Source organism: Phyllostomus discolor, chromosome 11, assembly GCF_004126475.2.
Source record: "Phyllostomus discolor isolate MPI-MPIP mPhyDis1 chromosome 11, mPhyDis1.pri.v3, whole genome shotgun sequence".
Lineage (NCBI taxonomy): Eukaryota > Metazoa > Chordata > Mammalia > Chiroptera > Phyllostomidae > Phyllostomus > Phyllostomus discolor.
In genome coordinates this window covers 7,927,260-7,944,551 of record NC_040913.2, presented here as the reverse complement: position 1 = coordinate 7,944,551, position 17,292 = coordinate 7,927,260, and the positions used below count along the sequence as shown (strand labels likewise).

Genomic DNA, 17,292 nt, shown 5'->3' with positions numbered 1-17,292 from the left:
AGCGGCAGCGGCGGTGGCAGCGGTGGCAGCGGTGTGAACATGACGGCAGCACCATGCCTGTGCCACGCCGCCACCTGCAAAAGCTGCAGCGCACGCTTCATCTGTCCCTGGGGTCCAAGTGCATTCCTAAACGTCTCCTTTCCAACGAGGAAGCTACATACAAGGAATGTGACTGACCTGCACGGACCATCCCTTACCCAAGCTGCTAGAAACTCCCATCAGGGAAAAAAAAAATGATAAACACGGGGGACCAGAACTGACCTTGTACGACCAAAGTTTTATGGGTCATGCTTTTTTTTAACAGTATAGAAACCTAATCATTAACAAAAAAAATCTCAGCTTTTAGGACAAGAACCCCACCGCCCCCGCCCACCACCAGCACCACAACAATGCACACCACACTATCTGACTTGGCAAAACACCTCCTCCCAGGCACCCATCGCTGGGAGAAGCAGGAACAGGACCATCTAGATGTCCTGTGAAGCCCAGCCCCGCGGGTCGGTGCCAGGCCCCCACCAGCAGACAACTCACCCTCATTTCAGACCTGTTCGCAAACGCACAAGTTCCTGACCCCCTCCTGTGTGCCGGGCCCTTAACCTGGTGATGCAACTTATCTGCCCCTAGCAATTTAGCAGCAGCTAGTTAGGAGAAGGCAACAGCGGGTAGGGTGGAAGTTACAAAATAAAAATGTAAAGGGAGAGGCCTGCTAGAGCGAGGCTGGGGCAGGAAGAAAGAGCGCAGAGGACAGGAGCAACCAGGTGGAGCGCCAAGAGGCAGCGCGAGAAATCGCAAGCCTTGTGCCCACGGAGGAAAGAGCCCACCTTTAAACAGAGAGAACTCGGGGAGGGGCAGGCCTCCTTCCTGTCCAGGGGGCAGGGGCCTCCCTCCCAGCAGCTCCTCCCTTCCGGGCCCAGAGCAGGGGGGCCCCCCACCCACCACAGCCCCTACGTTGTCACTCCAGCCAGCACAGGAGACAGACTCGGTTTCCTTGTCCTGCTGTGACACATTTTAATCTCCCTGCAGTTACAACCTGCAGGGCTAACACCCTGTGCCGCTATCCACAGCACTGCCCAGCACTGCCCAGCACTGCCCAGCACCGCCCGTAAATGATCGCCGCTCAGGGCATTGCTCTGCCTAAGCAACTGGGGACGAGCAGGCACGACCTTCTGGAATGACAGCAGGTCACCGCCCTGGGACATGGTGCCGCTAAGTAAAAGGAGGCATGATTTTTTTTTCTGGAGAGCCGCCCACAGCTTTAAAAAAGTTCTGTGTCACCCAACCTTGATTCTTCGGATGCTGACGATGGACTCCGACACCTTCTCGATGGCCACGGGGAAGAAGAGCGTGACTGTCAACTGCACGGCCCCGTAGAGGGCCACCGCCACGAACACGCGGCTGGCTGTGATCACGTTGCCGAGGAGCACGTAGACAGTGAAGGTCATGAAAACGATGACCTTGCTCGCGACGAAAAACGACGCCAAATTCATTCCTCTCAGGTAGGAGCTTCTCAGAATCTTGGAGATTTCCTTCCTGGAAAAGGGGAGGATGCAGGTGTGAAAGGGAAGGGTCGACATCCAAGTCAGGAAACGAATTCCAGTGCCGTCCCACAGTTCCCACGCTGGGCGCTGGGGCTGGCTCCCCACAACCCACCCCCCCCACCACTCAGTGAAGGCCAAGGTCGCACTTCAACATTTGGGGTCCGTCGGACTGGGTCTGAGCATTCGTTCATGCGCACCAGGTCGCTGAGGACAGAGAGATGCGGCCTGTCCCTTCCAGGAGCACGTGTGCTTGTTGGAAAAGGGAAGAAGGAAGTCGAAACCTGTGAGATACGGGGACATCAGACAGAAGCAGCCCGCCCGGGCCCCCCGGGGGCCACACGAAGAGGCATTTAAGAGGGACCCGTGGAGTCAGGCGGAGTCACACGCACACAGAACCTGAGAGGCGGAGCCCAGGTGAGTGGAGGATCGGAGCAGAATGAGGAGAGAGCTGTCAACTTCTTAAAAACAGGAAAAGAGGGTGTGATTCATACAAAAGCTTACCTCCTCAAATTGGTAATAAGGTCCGCAAAGGACTTTTCCCAGGCGTACATTTTTATTATTCGGATGCCGGTGATAACCTCATTCATGGTTCTGATCCTGGCGTCTGTGAAAGCTGCAGTCTTGCTCCTGTGGAAACAGAGGCGAGCGGTGAGCCACGGCCCCCACACCCCAACTGCCCTCCTCTACAGAGACCCCGGGCCGGGGCCAGGAGCTGATGACTCCCTTCAGCTCTTGCGTGCTGACGACGCAGGCAGGTCCTCCTCCCAACACACATGGGGAAGGGCTTCCGTTAGGACCTCAAGTTCGAGCAGTGATTTGGAGAACTGGCAGTATTTGCTGGGGAAAATGATATTCCGTCCGCTCGAGGCCATGGTTGGGGAGCGAAGGGAGGAAAGGCCCCCAAATCTAGCAAGAACACAATCGACTGCACTGTAATATATTAGGCATGAAGGAGAAAAGAAAGGGCTGCTTATTCTACTGGGAAAGGAAGGAGCAAAGAAGCTCCAGAATTCTGATAGCACTGGAACAGGCCTCAAAGGATCAGCAACATCCCTCCACGGCAAAGAGGGGCAAGGATGTTCCAAGGAGAGAAAAACACCAGGCACAGGGGCACGAAGGAAGGGGCTCAACGTGCTTCAAACAGCCTATCTCCATCCACCCAGCAACCTTAGCAGTGACCCACTTCCAACCCTCCGGGGTCTGCTCTAGGTCTAACTCGTCACCATCAGGCTCTTCATCATCGGCCACTTGTCTATCACGGACGCTGCCAGGACTGTGGACGTTATGGAGACATAAACAATTAAGACCAACCTTGCCCTTGGGGAGCTGATAACTTAATGGAAACAGTGAATTAGAAAAACAATAACACACACACACTGTAAGTGGCTCTTACACAAGCATAGTAAAAGTATATGCAGCTAGAATTGGGCCCATTAAGCTCTCTAAATTTATTACTATTCAGTAATTTTTAAATAACTTTGAGGCATATAAGTTGCGCACAAGTGCACTCTCCTTCGTGAGGTGCGGCACCTAAAAAGCTAGCCCGGAGGAGCCAGCAGAGAGCTTCCCCTCTCAGCTTCCAGACCAGCTTTCAGCTCAGGGCTGGAGCCCCACCCACCAAGCCTGCAGACTGGACAGCACAGGGGGAAGAGGAGACGAGAGAAGGCGTTGGTGGTGTTCTGGAACTCAAGCATCGGGCAGGCAGTCACCTAACACATACAGCAACACCACACATCACCTACGCATGCCGCTCTTACCGGAGGGAGGAGAACAACTTGCCGAAGCAGCTTTGCAAAGGCAGGAGGATAATCAGGACGGCCATCCCGGCAAGACAGGCTATCCCAATGTCCATCCAGAGCAGGACCGTGACCGCGATGGCCTCCAGCGGGCCAACCCACAGAAAGTGCAAGAATATCGTGACCTGGGAAGGAAAAGACAAGGCCTCCTGAGGACTGCTGGAAAGCAGAGCCAGAGAAAGACACAGGGGAGGAACAACCTGCTCCAGCCGGGCAGAACAGATGGGAACCCAGAGGGAAACGATCCCAGTGGGTTTTAAACCTGCGAAAGTGGAGAGTCACCTGCCCTTCCGGGGCAACACCCAGCAGGCCACCGGCACTTCCAGGGACAACCTGACTCTCAGCGTGGGAAGGAGCGTCTCAACTTTGTCTTCCCCACAGGTGAGCTGCGGGCTTCCCCAAACTCTGCCTGAAAACCCCGCCCTACCTCCCCTGGGCTCTCCACCACCCGGGAAAGCCTACAGCTCGGTACCTAACTCTCCAATCGTCCTGTGCACGTGATTATCTCCCTGACAGGCCGTGGCTCCCCCTGGGCAAAAGGCTCAGCCATCCCTACAGCTGAGGAGGAGCCTTTGTTCATCGTTGATACATGAATGTCCGAAAGAGAAGGGATCTAATGGCGTGCAGATCTGACCAGCAGCAATAACGCCCTGCATCGTGATAAATTCCCAAGGTAACTGGCAGAGGAGAGTGGGGGCGGGGGGTTAGGAGACTAGGCTGTGTCTGGCTAGGGACCACCCATGTGCCATTATTTACCGAAGGCTTCCTACATAGCAGGCACTGCACAGGACACAGGGAGAAGAATAATCCCAGCCCTGGCTGGCGTAGCTCAGTGGATTGAGCGCAGGGTGCGAACCAAAGGGTCGCAGGTTCAATTCCCAGTCAGGGCACATGCCTGGGTTGCAGGCCATGACCCCCAGCAACCGCACACTGATGTTCCTCTCTCTCTCTTTCTCCCTCCCTTCCTTCTCTAAAAATAAATAAATAAAATCTTTAAAAAAAAGAATAATCCCTGCCCATCCACCAGGAGGTCATCAGCTAGAGGGGGAGGGAGACCCCTCAGCTGCCCCTCCCAACACAGCGTGCTGAGTAGGGCCACTCCGGGCAGACTCCTAGGAACACCGAGCCGGGCTGGGCAAGAACGAGGCAGCCCACCTATTGACGACTGAATTATGTAGTGGGTGTCATTAGAAAAACAAAACACTCACCTACAGGATACCAAGGTGGCACACAGAAGATAGGCCAGTTAAATTAAAACACACACACACACACACACACACACACACACAACGCTTATGTCCTCAGCAGAATCCCGGCCCGCACCAAAGGCTAGCCCCCAACACTCCCACCAGGTAAACCGCGTACGAAGGGTGCGGAATGAAGAAGGACCGCTCAGGCGCGGCTCACCTGATCGAACTTGTTCACGTCGTTGGACAGCAGGTTGACGATCTGGCCCGTGGTCGTCTTGCCCATGGCCACGTTACTCAGGCGGAGGGCCTGGAGGTAAGAGAGGGAAGGAGGATGACGCCCCAGCGCTGACACCAAGCCACACTTCGGTAAACAGCTAAAGGGAGCACGTTTTCAGGGGGCGTGTGTGAGGTCCGGACGGGCAGGAGGACCCGTGACAGCAGGGACCCGGGTTCAGCCTTCCACTCTGCAGTGTGGCGGCAGCAAAGGAGCAGCAGGAGGCACAGCACACCCTCCCCAACCCCACTGCATTTTTTAATACATGTGGACATGCTCAGGATCTTTTTGAAAGTTTACACTTAGAGGCCAACTACACACAGGAAGTCCGAGTCAGGTCAGAGGAGAGCAGAGAAGCTGCGTAAGGAGAAAACGTGGAGGACGCGGACTACGGATCTGGAATCAGTCATCAGTGCCGAGTGTGGCATCCTCTCGACACTCCGGGTCTCGGTTTCCTCGTTCTGTGCCTGGAAATAACCCCTCCCCTCGCCTAGGTCACAGGTTTCCTACAAGAGTGAAATGACACCCTCGCCGCTGTGGCCCAGTTGGCTGGAGAGTTGTCCCGTAAACTGAAAGGTTGTGGGTTCGATTCCTGGTCAGGGCACCTGCCTGGGTCGTGGGTTCTCTCCCCAGTCGCGGGGCATGCAAGAGGCAGCCAGCTGATGTTTCTCTCTCATACGGAAACTTCTCTCTCCCTCTATCTTTCCCTTCATTCCCCCCTCTCTCAAAATCAACAAGCATTCCAGGTGAAATGACGAATATTTGCTGCCTACTATGTAGAGGGTCCCACTGGGAAGAGGTATGTACTAGAACCTGGAATTCAAGCGCGACCCGGACAGTAGCACCACAGTGCAGGGAACTGGGGGAGGCTGCGGGGCAGTGGCTCTGTGGGGGCTGGGGGCGGGGCTGGGGCAGGGCTGGGACAAGGAAGAGGAGAAGCTGCATGGAGGGGGCAGAAGGTCGCTGTGGGTCAGAAGAGCAGCGTGCACAGAAGTCAGGGGAAAGCAGCACATGGCGGGGTGCAGAGTGAGGAATGCCCAGAATCGGGCTCGGAAACTGGGCTGGGAAAGCACTCAAGAGTTTGGAAGGCAACAAGGAGCAATGAAATTTTTTTTATGTGAGTGTGAGAAACTCAACTTTAGGAAGGTTAAACTGTAAATTGGCCAGGGAGAATTCTCCCTTACAAGAAGGGAGAATTACTCCAGGCAAGAGGTAATAAGACAGTGCACTAGGCTTGTGTGAATGAAAGAAATGGGTAGACAGAATGTGAACACTGTGAAAAGTGAAAATGCTATGCTGATATAAGTGAATCAGTCGCAAAATATCAAGGAAGGAGGGAGGGAGGGAGGGGAGGGAGGGAGGAGGGAAGGGAGGAGAGAAGGAAGGAAGGAAGGAAGGCAGGCCAGCCCTACAGGAAAGAAACAGAACTTACTGTGCCTTAATGACCAAAAGCTATCTTCAAAATACTCTTAAAGCCAATTTTAAAAATAAATGCGTTACTCCTTCGTGCAAAAAGGACATTACATATTTTAGAAGAGTAGATATTTGAGGCCTAGTTTTAACAATTAAAATAAGGCAGGGTGGTGCACCAAGCTTTTATTCTAAATTGATCATTTAAAAAAAAAAAATCTCAACCAGCGACATCCGACGAGAACTGTCACTTAGAGACTCTCACTGCAGCCGACAACAGAACTACAGGGTGAGATGGCACAGGTGACAGTTTGTGCAAAAGACCAAGTCTCTCCCTCCGGGGGCATGCTCAGGGCCTCTGGTGATTCCGCTGTGCCTGCGACCCAGTGCGGTGACAGGCTGAAGGGCTAGTTCCGGAGCAGACGCTGACGGAAGCTGATAACAACAGCCCTGCAGCCGACCCAGAAAGGGAAGTTCTGTCCAAAGAAAACCAGCCCTGCGCCAAGTGGGGTACAAACACCCAGCGGCGTGTCCTGGAGATGATCGAGGAAGACACAGCTGACAAGCAAAGAGGGCCCAACGTCTGCTTCCGACCTCGGAAGAGTGCTAGGTGCTGGACTCACCCTCCTTGTAAACCCATAAAACGGGACGAGATACACGAAGAAGCAGCTGCTTTCCGGCACAGGGCCAAGGCAGCGCAGGACGGCGCCTGGAGGGAAGGGAAACACAGGAGCAGAACCGGGCCTGGCCTGCTGGCCTTCTGCCCTGGGGGAAGTTTCTGCCCCAGCAGAACCGCTGTTTCACCGAGCCGAAGAGGAGGAAGTGGCTGTTCCAAGTTGCAGAAATGTCTGGAATGTGCAGACCAGAGTAGCAGAGGGGAGGCCCCAAAAGTTTTTGTGGGGACTTTCTGGAGCTGCTTCTCCAGGGTTTCGCTGCCCATGGCCAGGGCAGGACGACCTGGGCCCACAGAGCGGCAGCAGGGTGCTGAGGGGCGGCGACTCCAGAGGTCATGAGGTCGTGCCGTGCCAGCAGACCCCGGTTCTGCCCAACCAGAAGCAAGGGACCCTCATGGGCACCTCAGCCAGTCAGCTGGGATGCCACAGAAGCCATGCCTTAGGAATAAAGATCACGCTCCAGAGTCAGAGCCGGGCACCTGGACTAAGTTCAGAGCGGAAATGTCTACCCCAGATAGAGCGGACAAATAGACAGATAGGCAGGCAGGCAGGCAGATAAGAAGAACGAACTGACCAACCATTCCTAATGGGCCCACTCCTGCCAGGAACCGCCTGGTAGAGTAAATAATGCAGACTCCCTGTAACGTGACCTTCATAACATCCAGAACAGTAAAACAGTCACTAGACATGCAAAGAAAAGGTGGCCCGTGATCAAGGGGGAAGCTCACAGGCAACAGAAACAGAGCCCGAGGGGACCCCAGAATTAGACGCGGGGCACACAGCAGCGACAGTACGCCCTCCCTGTGTCCGCCCGCAGGTCCCGTGACTCCGAGAACAACGCCGCATCACGGAAACAACTTTACCTCTGACATAAACAACTGTGAAGTTCCTACGATATAAAGAAATGGCACTGATGACACAAAATTATCCAAGGGCCTGCAGTATCACAGATGATGTCCAAGGAGTTAAAGGAAAACATGGTTGTAACAAATGAACAGATGAGTACTTTCAGGAAAGAGATGGACACGATCAAAAAGAACCAAATGTAAATTCTAGAACCAAAAGGTACGAAATGAGAAATTCACTAGATAACTTTAATAGCAGAAAACTTCCATTGACCTGTTCTGATTCATTAACCCTTTTATCTATAATCGACCATCCGAAGAACACACAGAAAAAATAAAGAAGAAATAGAAGAAATAAAGCCTGCGGGTTCAATAGGACAATGATCAAGCAATGGAACACAGGTGTAATTGGAGAGCTGGAAGAAGACAACAGAAAGGGAAGGAAAAAACACTTCAAGAAATAAAGGCTGAAATGTTTCCAAGTTTGGAGATATATATATACAAATTTGCATCCCAAGAAGGATCAAAACAAAGAGACCTGTGCCAAGGCACATCACAGGCAGCTGCTAAAAACCAAGGAGTCAGAGAAAGTCTGGGAAGCAGCCCAAGAGAGCGACACTTTATATAGGAAGGAACAACAATACAGCTGATAGCTGATTTATCAGAAACCACAGAGAGCAGAGCATCTCCAGTTATCAGTTACATAGTTGTTGTCCTCAGGAGCTACCCGCTGATGGAGCGCACAGACCCTGGAGTATTTATTTACGTCACCATGACCGACTGCAAAACAAACAGCTGCCATCCATTCAGCACCTGCTACCAGGCCAGAGGCTGGTACAAAGTAAAAATTATTCCCATTTTGCAGACGAGAAATAAGGTGAAAGTGTTTCGTGTCTGACAGAGAACAGGCAACTGGGTCTTTTGTAATGCAGTAAAGTTAACATTGTTTCTCAGGAATGCAGAAAATTCAAGTTTGGTTGTAATTAAGGATCTATGTTACAGTTTGTTTTTTTAAAGTTCACATCCAGTGTAGAGAAAAACAAGGTGTGAATTTAATGCATCATCTGTCTGCTCATGCTTTGGCTGCACGTTTCCTGAAACTGGCATGTTACAATGAATACTGTTTGGTGAGGTTTGTTTTCCTTGTGAAAACAAAGCAGTTCTACCCTGAGAACCGCAAAAGGCAAGCAAAACAAACTGGAATCAATACTGGCACTATCCATGCCAGACCCAGGAGCATCTAAATGTCAATAAAAAATTACAAACGCTTACCAATTAAAAAAAGGGGCGGGCTGCACACAAAGAGTGGGTGCAGAAAAGTCAGGAAGAAAGACACCAGTGGCTAACAAAGCTGGCAAACCTCAAATTCATGTCAATTAAAATACAGCATTATTTTTTCACCCAGGTATTAGTAATACTGGCAGAGATTTTTTAAAAATAATTACAACGTCCAGTCTTAGCAAGAACGTGAGACAACTCGTCCACTGGAAAGCACGCAGGGAAACCTACGTGGTCTCAGGAATTAAAGATGTCTTCAGAGTGTCAGCTTCAATCACGCGCACGGCACTACTGTTAGTTACTATACAAAAACTGGGACTATCTCCCTATTGGTCGTACTAGCCTCTCCGTGGCCACCGGGAACAAGCCCGAGAACTGTGGAGTGCAAACTCCACCCCAGCAGGGACCTGCCTTCGGTGGGTCCCCTCCCACGGGTGGGCATGAAAACTCCTCTGGAGTCCTAAGGAGACTGTGTACTCGAGGCCAAACATTCACTTTGCCCAATTTTTTCAAAGTAAGTACAACTAATAATTGTCATTCATCTGCAAAATAGACTGTTCCTCCTGTCCAAATTATTCTAATTAGCAGAAATGAAACACAAAACCCAAGTGTGGGCACGTAAATATCACCACCGAAAGAACAGGGGAAAAAAAAGAATGTTCTTTCTGTAGAAGGAAGTTTTCCAGGCGGGCCAGACGTACTATCCCTTTAAGAATCCAATCTTCCTTGCAACAAAGAGCCTCCTGAACCCTTCTCTAAACGGCCTTCAACACAGACGTCACAGGCTGCAGGTCCATCATCTTCATGATGCAGGTCCCTGACCACCAGCGCGAATGTCAAGGACCTGCAGTGTGTAAATGCTCCTCCCACAGAGGGACCCAGGTGGCCACACCTTTGGACACTGCATATGTCAGATATCCACACTGCCCCTTGCTCTCGGGGCTGTCCCTTCAAAAGACTGTGTCACCGATGCCCACTACTATCTTGTCCTCAGACTGGCTCACCATCATTGCTCCGTGTTGGCACTAGGATAATGCTGCATAATATTCTAGGAAAAGCCAGAATACAGAGGCTCGGAGTAAGAACCTAAAGGACTGTCAGCACGGAAAACAAGTTTTCGGGTCACTTATTTTGCAGTTCTGGCGTACTTCCTGCTTCCCGGCCCCACCCCAGGGCCGTCTGTCAAACACTGCGGCTCCCAGGCACCCGGGCCAGGCTGCAGCAGCAGCAGCACCTATGTGGAGTGTGTTGAGCTCACCTGAAGCAGAAAACCGCCTGTATTTTTCCAATACTGCTGCTCGGAGTTGCCTAGCGAGGAGGCCGCCGCCACACCTACTGCCACGACTGAGTAATGGAAAGCCATTAATCTCCGTGTCTGAGGGAAGGGCCCGTGGGCTACCCAACACCCTCCGTCCCTAAGCGCATAATGGATGGCGACTTCCTGAAGTCAATCGGGTCCCTTCTATGATTCCATAGGAAAAGGTTCAAGGAAATAAAAAGACAAAGTCGATACAAAATCAGCCACCTGCTGTGCTCTCTAACCTGACAGCTCCCCTGTTTTCCCCCCCTGCCCCGCCCCAATGTTCCAGGACTAGCACACCTGTGCAGAAAGCGCTCTGCAAGTTTTGATGGACATGGCATTTACCTCCTGGGGGCACGTACCATCAACTTCCATTTAGCTCCATCAGCCACCTTTTACCCTTAAACCACACTGACCTACTGAAGTCTAGAGGCCAGAAAGGTGCACTCAGAACGGACAGGTGAGCCTCCAAACAGGAGAGGATTATAGAGACCCCAAGAAACACCTGGTGGGGGGTGGGAAGGGTTATGATACTTGCTGTGAGGTCAGACAGAGGACCAGCATTCCTCAGGGACAGTTTCTCCACATTCTCAGACCTCGGCACCTCCGAGAGCCACCAGTCCCTGAGGCTGGCTCTCCAATGCCCTGGGAGCCCTAGGGCCCACAGCCCCTGCAGGATCGCGCAGAGCCTGACCAGGCCGCAGCATGGAGACCGCTACCCAGCATCCCCCAGTTTGCTGGCAACCGTGCTACCCGGAAAACACTACTCTCCACTGTGTGTGTTGTGGAACGGGGTGCCTGATGTGCCCCCAGACCCTTAGGAACATTTCAGAAAATCTAAGTGTTGCACGGAACACCGGTGCCTTGGGGAGTGAGGGGCGGTCAACATGGGATGTTGCTGCAGGAGAATGAGCACCATGTAACCGATAAAGTCCACCACTACCTATGCAAAGAACAGGGAAGGCAACCGGACTAGTGTGTTCTGAGTGAGATCACACCCCCAGGTAGTGAGGACCCCTCACGGCCAGACCCTCCCGTCGCCAGTTTCTTTGCTTGAAAGACGAGCCCTGTCTGACCGGTTTACAAACGAGAGAGGCGGACAGAGGAACCGGCAACTAAGAACAGCGGTGGCAAAGGCGTGCCGACCGGGCAATGGGAAGAAGGAAGCCTGTGACCATGCAAAAGCCCATGAGACGGAGAGAAAATAATGAGGCACGCCCCCAGCAGAAGGGGAAGAAAAATAAACTTCTACCAACTTTTTAAAAAGTATATATTTTGATCATGGATTTCTATTTTCTGTTTCTAAATAAAACATAAACACACACACACAAAGTATTTATCATCTATCATCTCAAAAATGGCATGGGTAGTCATTAAAATTTATAGGTGAGGGGCCATATGTTCATCTTCTGCAGCAACTATTCTTAGAACTATTTTGTCTAGAAAGAAGTTTCTAATTATTTTGCTTATGCTATGCCTCCCTTCAGACGAGGAGTATGAGAAGAAAGCAATAAGCCCCCTGCAGACCCACCCATTGTGCATAATTTTACTGAGAATTAGCTGAAATGAGTGTACTCTACAGATGTGATTCCCCTTTCCCCCGGGGTTTTTATCGAAGTGCTACACCTGCTCGGGCTGGGAATGCAGCAACCCTCAGGTAACGAGTTGCGTGACTCACTGCCTTTCCAACACCGTCTTTGAAGCTTCCAGAAAAGGAAGAGAAGAGAAACACAGCAGAGTGCAGGGCCACTGTCTAAACACGGATGCATTCACAGCGCCCCTTTTCAGAACCAACCTGGCCAAAAGCGACAATGCCTTAATGTCTCTCGTCGGAGCGTATCAAGAAATCAGGAGAAACGTGCACAGGAGAAGGAGGAAAACTGCCTCCTGTCACGTGACCGGTCGCCCTCTTTACCAAACCCCATTTTTCTAAGTCCCACATTCCCCTACTCAACGGAGCAGAGCAACAGCAGCTGCGCCCCAACAGAGGTTAAGGCACTGAGGTACTAGAGGAAGGATGAGTGAGTCTGGCTGCGTGTGAGCGAGTTTGTGAGGCCTGCATGCTGTTGCACTGAAGCCCGCAGCGTGCCTGTAAAAGTTTGGAGTGCCGTGAGTGTTGAGTAAACCTGCTGGTATGTCAAGTTTTAGTCTTCCCGTTTTGCTGGAATGTGAGTTCACGCGCTCAAACACTGAGGTCATTTAAAGAATCTAAGGGGAGGCTGCAGGAGCACCGAGCACGGTCTTGCTACAGCTCATTGTATCCAGGTTCCAGGGACAATACATGAGACTGGAAGTTTAAGGGGAAAAAAGGAAAAGAAGAGGTTGGCTGGCGGGGCCCAGAGGCCGGAGATGAAGGTTGGAAATCGAAACCAAGACCCAGCGGCTCGCTCAGAGCTGGGAGCCGGAGAGGGCGGAGAGCCGTCTACGCAACGCCACCCTCTTCCTCCACCACCAGCGACAAAGGTCGCCACCACAGCTGAGGGTCAGGGTGGAAGACGACTTGGTCAAAGAATACTGCGTAAATGTCTGACCCAAATCTGTTCGGGAAAACTACATTAACCTCCAGACACTATGCTAAGTGAAATAAGCCCACCACCCAAAGACAAAGGTCTGTCTGACTGCGGTCACGTGTGGCACCTAGGAGATGCCACCTCAGAGGCAGCACGAGGAATGGAGGCTGCGGGGCAGGGGGTGGGGTCGGGAGTGTCCTGGGCGGATTCGGTTTTCCGGGAGGAACGGAGTTCTGGAGAGGTGGTGGCGAGGGTGGCTCAATGACGGGACAGTACAGGCTGCCACTAAGCTGCACACTCGAAAATGGCTGACGTGGTCAACTCTGTATTAGGTGTATTTAACCACAGTTAAAAATAAAAATGTGTTAATTTAAAAAACGAAATGATTACCTTGGAAGACCTCAAAGAAAATAACCACCAACCAAAACTTCTAAACCTAGAAAAATAGCTCAAAAGAACAAAGGAGAAATAAAAAAAACATTTTCAGACAAACAGGGAAAAAATGTTTAATTAAACTAATTAGAATTTTAAAAAATAAACGTCAGCCATGATTTCAGCACACATCCCAGGGAAAAAAATACAGACCCTGAGGCTGTCCTCCCGGTTCCCCGCCCCTGCCTGCCTGCTGCCCCCTTCCCCACACTCTAGAATGTTCCCTCAGCTGTCCAGGTGAGAAGGATCCCCAGGGAACAGGTGAAACGTGCAGGCTTCCCAGCCTCTTCCTCGGAAGTCCGGAGGAATGGGTTTCGGATTAGACCCAGACTCTGGGTCTCTGACAAACACGAGGATGACTCGGGGCAAAAGCTGTTGAACCTCGGCCCACAATGCGCCCTCACCCTTGTTCTGTGCGCCAAGGAGGCGACCAGGTGTGTCCCCCAGCTAACACCACCGCACCCTGTGCTGTACACGCCCAGCTGCCCGCCGCAAGGCCCACGAACATCCCGCCGATGGAACCCAGGATGCGACCGCCGCTCTGACCAATGGCTGAGAAATGGACGGGACCAGCCCCCGCCCCCACCTCTGTCATAAGCAATGATATCATTGGACGAAATTGTGGTTTTAGGCATCAGATAACAGGCGGTGCAAGACTGATCCCCAAGAGAAGGGACACTCACAGGGGGACCGCCACCGAGGCCCCGGTTCTCTGCCAGGAGACCTCGTTCTGACTGCGGCAGTGAGCTGGGGCCCACAAAGCATGGTGGCCGAGAGCGAAGGAGGCCGAGGTCGGAGGTTTGGTCCGCCGAAGCGGCTGGCAGCTCGGAAGCAAGGCTATCGGACAGGAGTACAGAAAGGGCGTCTTGGCAGGGGCTGGAGGGGCGGGGGGGGGGCACCTGCTGCAAGGCCTTAGCTGAGGGGTGAGCTACAAAGGCCCACGGCAAGGCTGCCCGAGACCGACCAGACAGGTGGTGCCCCGGAGTAGCAAGCAGAACACGGAAACTGAAGGTTAAGCAGAGATGGGACACTGGGTTCCTGAGCAGCCAGAGTGGAGGAACCTCATAGTACATCATTGAGAAGCCTGACACGAAGCTGAGACACCCCCAAAAAGGCCACATCTCAGAATCAAGGAACACTCTCCAGGGCGGTGGTGCTCACTGGGGTGATTCTGCATCCCCTCCTACGCACCACGTCACTAGTCATCAATGGGGTAAAAAACCAACACCATACTGAGGTACTACTTTATACCCTCAGAAACAACCGAACCTGCACCCCAGGCTCTGCTCGGCTCTTCCCTGGCACTCGAAAGCATGGACAAATCAGCCCTTCAGGACATGAACTTGGCACCGCCTGCACGGGTCCGATTCCAGCTCCTATCAGAAGTAAAGCAGAACAATGCAGGGGGGAAACATGATTCAAAGAAAGATTTTACAGTGTTAAACAGTGTAAGAGGAATTGCTATACCAGTTCATTCTAACTGCATCAGAAGGCTGAAAAAGACCATGAGAAGACCAAGTCCAACCAGAGTACCTCACACTGCCGGGGAGACTCTGTTTCCGTGAATACCACACAGTGTCACTGTGAACATAATACATACCCTCAGGGCGCTAGTTCTGTGACATTTTCAGAAAGAAACCAAAACCAGACTGATAGGCAAAATACTGAATTGAACCACATGAAATTGTTTTTGTAAGCCTGAGTCAGTTGAATTATCTACAATTTCATATTGTCCAGCCTACATATAAGCCAAGAGTCTACGCTGTAATCACTGTAATAAACTTAGCTTTAAATAAAACCAAAACCAAGCTCTAGCTGAGAACAAGGACCATAACATCATCTGGCTGAGACACAAACAGAACTTTCTATCAGTTGCCTTTCCACACTCCATGGAGTTAACTCAGAGGGCGATGGGGGCAGTGGGGGGCTGAGGGGGGGGGGAGGGGCTGCAGGGAGGTGACCGCTTCTTTGCCCGCAAGGGACACTGTTTAGGGCAGAGACTCTTGAAGTTCAGGCCCCACGCCCTGCAGAAGGCCATAGGCCTCACTCAGCAGAAGGCAGCAGGCCCCGTCAAGAGAAGACAGGTCCTGAGAGAAAGGCGTCAAAACACAGGGAAGTCCCTCATCCAGAATGATGAAGAGCATCTAAAAAATGTGAAATGTAGTGTGAATGGTGTGGGCGCCAGGAGTATGCCTTTTCCTCCAAAATACACATGTCTAAAAGCAGAGCTATGGATAACGTCGACTGGAAAACACTGTAAGTCAGAAATGTGCTGAGCACACCAAACCCATCACACGTCACAGCTGGGTGTGGCCTCCCTTCAGTGGGCTCAGAGCCACGAACACCAGCCCACAGACGGACAACCAGCTTGAGGTCCACATCAAAGGGATCGCCTGCCTCTCCTCACCAGAAGCAGGAGACACAGACGGACCTTTGGGAGACAGGATACACTGAGAAAACCCAAAGCACAATCCCCCAAACACCGCTGGCAACACAGGACGCTGCAGAGTGCCGGGTGCTGACTGCCGGGGTGGCGTGGCTGAGCGGCAGCCGTGCCCACCGCCGCTGCCCACCGGCACAGAGAGTACCACGCTGCATGTCGCTAGCCCAGGAAGAGATCAATATTCAAAATACGGATCTGAAAACGATGTACGTTTTCTACTGAACTCACGTGGCTCCCATACCATCCTAAAGCTGAAAAACCGTCAAATCAGACCATTGGTACGTTGGGGACCATCTGGACATCACTTGCATAATGAAAAACACACCTAAGGCGAGTAAAACTATTTCTCTGAATTGGATGTTGATCTATAGCAGCCACCCCCCTGAGATGTACTGGATGGAGACCAGCGGTCACGGTCTACAAAGTCACTGGGAACATGAGGCGGGGACAGGAATTGCCCCAGGGGAAATGCAGGGTTCGGTTTCTACCCATCTTCAGAAACAGCATTTTCATCAACTGACCCACACATACATAACCTGTTTCTGTCCACAGACAACTTATTGAATACCCACTGTTGGTTCCTAACACGCGGCCCCGTGGCCAGAAGCACACCAGCACACTCATACCCGAACCAAACTGGGCTAGCACGGGTGTCTGCTCCATAAGCCACCTCAGTCTTCCCGTGCTTTGGAATGCCGGACAGCACTGGAGCGCTCTGCACGGGACCGTTTTAAACAACACAGTCACCCCTCCAAAAAAGGTCAAAGGTGCAGAGCACAGTCACCGTGACAGCGACAGCTGTTCACAGTAGGACGGCTGCACAGGAAGGCGGGCGTCGTCCCGTTCCGCACCAGCTGGGGGTGAGTGAGGCTGACCGCACACACGTCTCACACGGCAGCTCCACACCGAGGGGACGAGGGGAACTAGGACGTCTGCAGGGAACCGCGCGCCTTAGAAGTGGACACAAGGGACAAACACTCTCCCACCAGCTGCCCTTTAGGTCACTCTCAAGAGAGTGAGGGCCAGGCTTTAGCCAGAAAGAGAAGTCTGGCCACACCGACTCAATTCTGCGAGGAAATCTGCCCTGGGGAGCACACAGCAGCAAAGCGTGCCCGTGAGCTCAGCGATCGACGGCTCTGGCTTTACCCAGCATGCAGAGCAGGCCTGCCCCTCACCGGGGTCCACTACGGTGTCCACCACAGCTCTCCAATCTGGGCACAAAGTCAGGGGACCTAAGGGCCGATGAGGCTGGAGATCTTAAGGAAGAATCTCTGTACTGTAGGCATTTTATGATGCAAAAAAAAAAAAACCCAAATCTCTGTGAGATAGGACAAGGGCATCCTGGTTCCTGAGACAGCCATCCTGCCCCTCCTCCTGGGCTCTACGCTGGGGAAGTAGCCCTTTGAGATGGGAAGCTGGGCAGGTCCTCCTTGTCCTGTGTCCAGCGAAGAACAAAGACAGGAAGCAAGCCGCTGCTCCCACTGCAGACGTGACAGCAAGCCATGCTGGTGAGATAACCAGTGACTGTGGTGGCGTGCTGCAATGAGCAGTGTTTAAAACACTGTTAGTGAGGGACTCGTTTCCTTCATGCCAACCCGGTGA

General features: G+C 52.3%; 1 protein-coding gene across 1 annotated transcript in view; it reads right to left on the bottom strand.

Annotated features, from left to right (window-relative positions):
* ABCC4 (ATP binding cassette subfamily C member 4) overlaps window positions 1–17,292 on the bottom strand; it is a 205,236-nt gene that overhangs the window by 142,319 nt on the left and 45,625 nt on the right. Inside the window, exons 5-8 of the mRNA XM_036011227.1 lie at window positions 4,742–4,831; window positions 3,296–3,459; window positions 2,040–2,165; window positions 1,281–1,530 (exon numbers count right to left, since the gene is read on the bottom strand). Coding sequence (XP_035867120.1) covers window positions 1,281–1,530; window positions 2,040–2,165; window positions 3,296–3,459; window positions 4,742–4,831 — 630 coding nt within the window. The remainder of the gene's footprint in view (window positions 1–1,280; window positions 1,531–2,039; window positions 2,166–3,295; window positions 3,460–4,741; window positions 4,832–17,292) is intronic.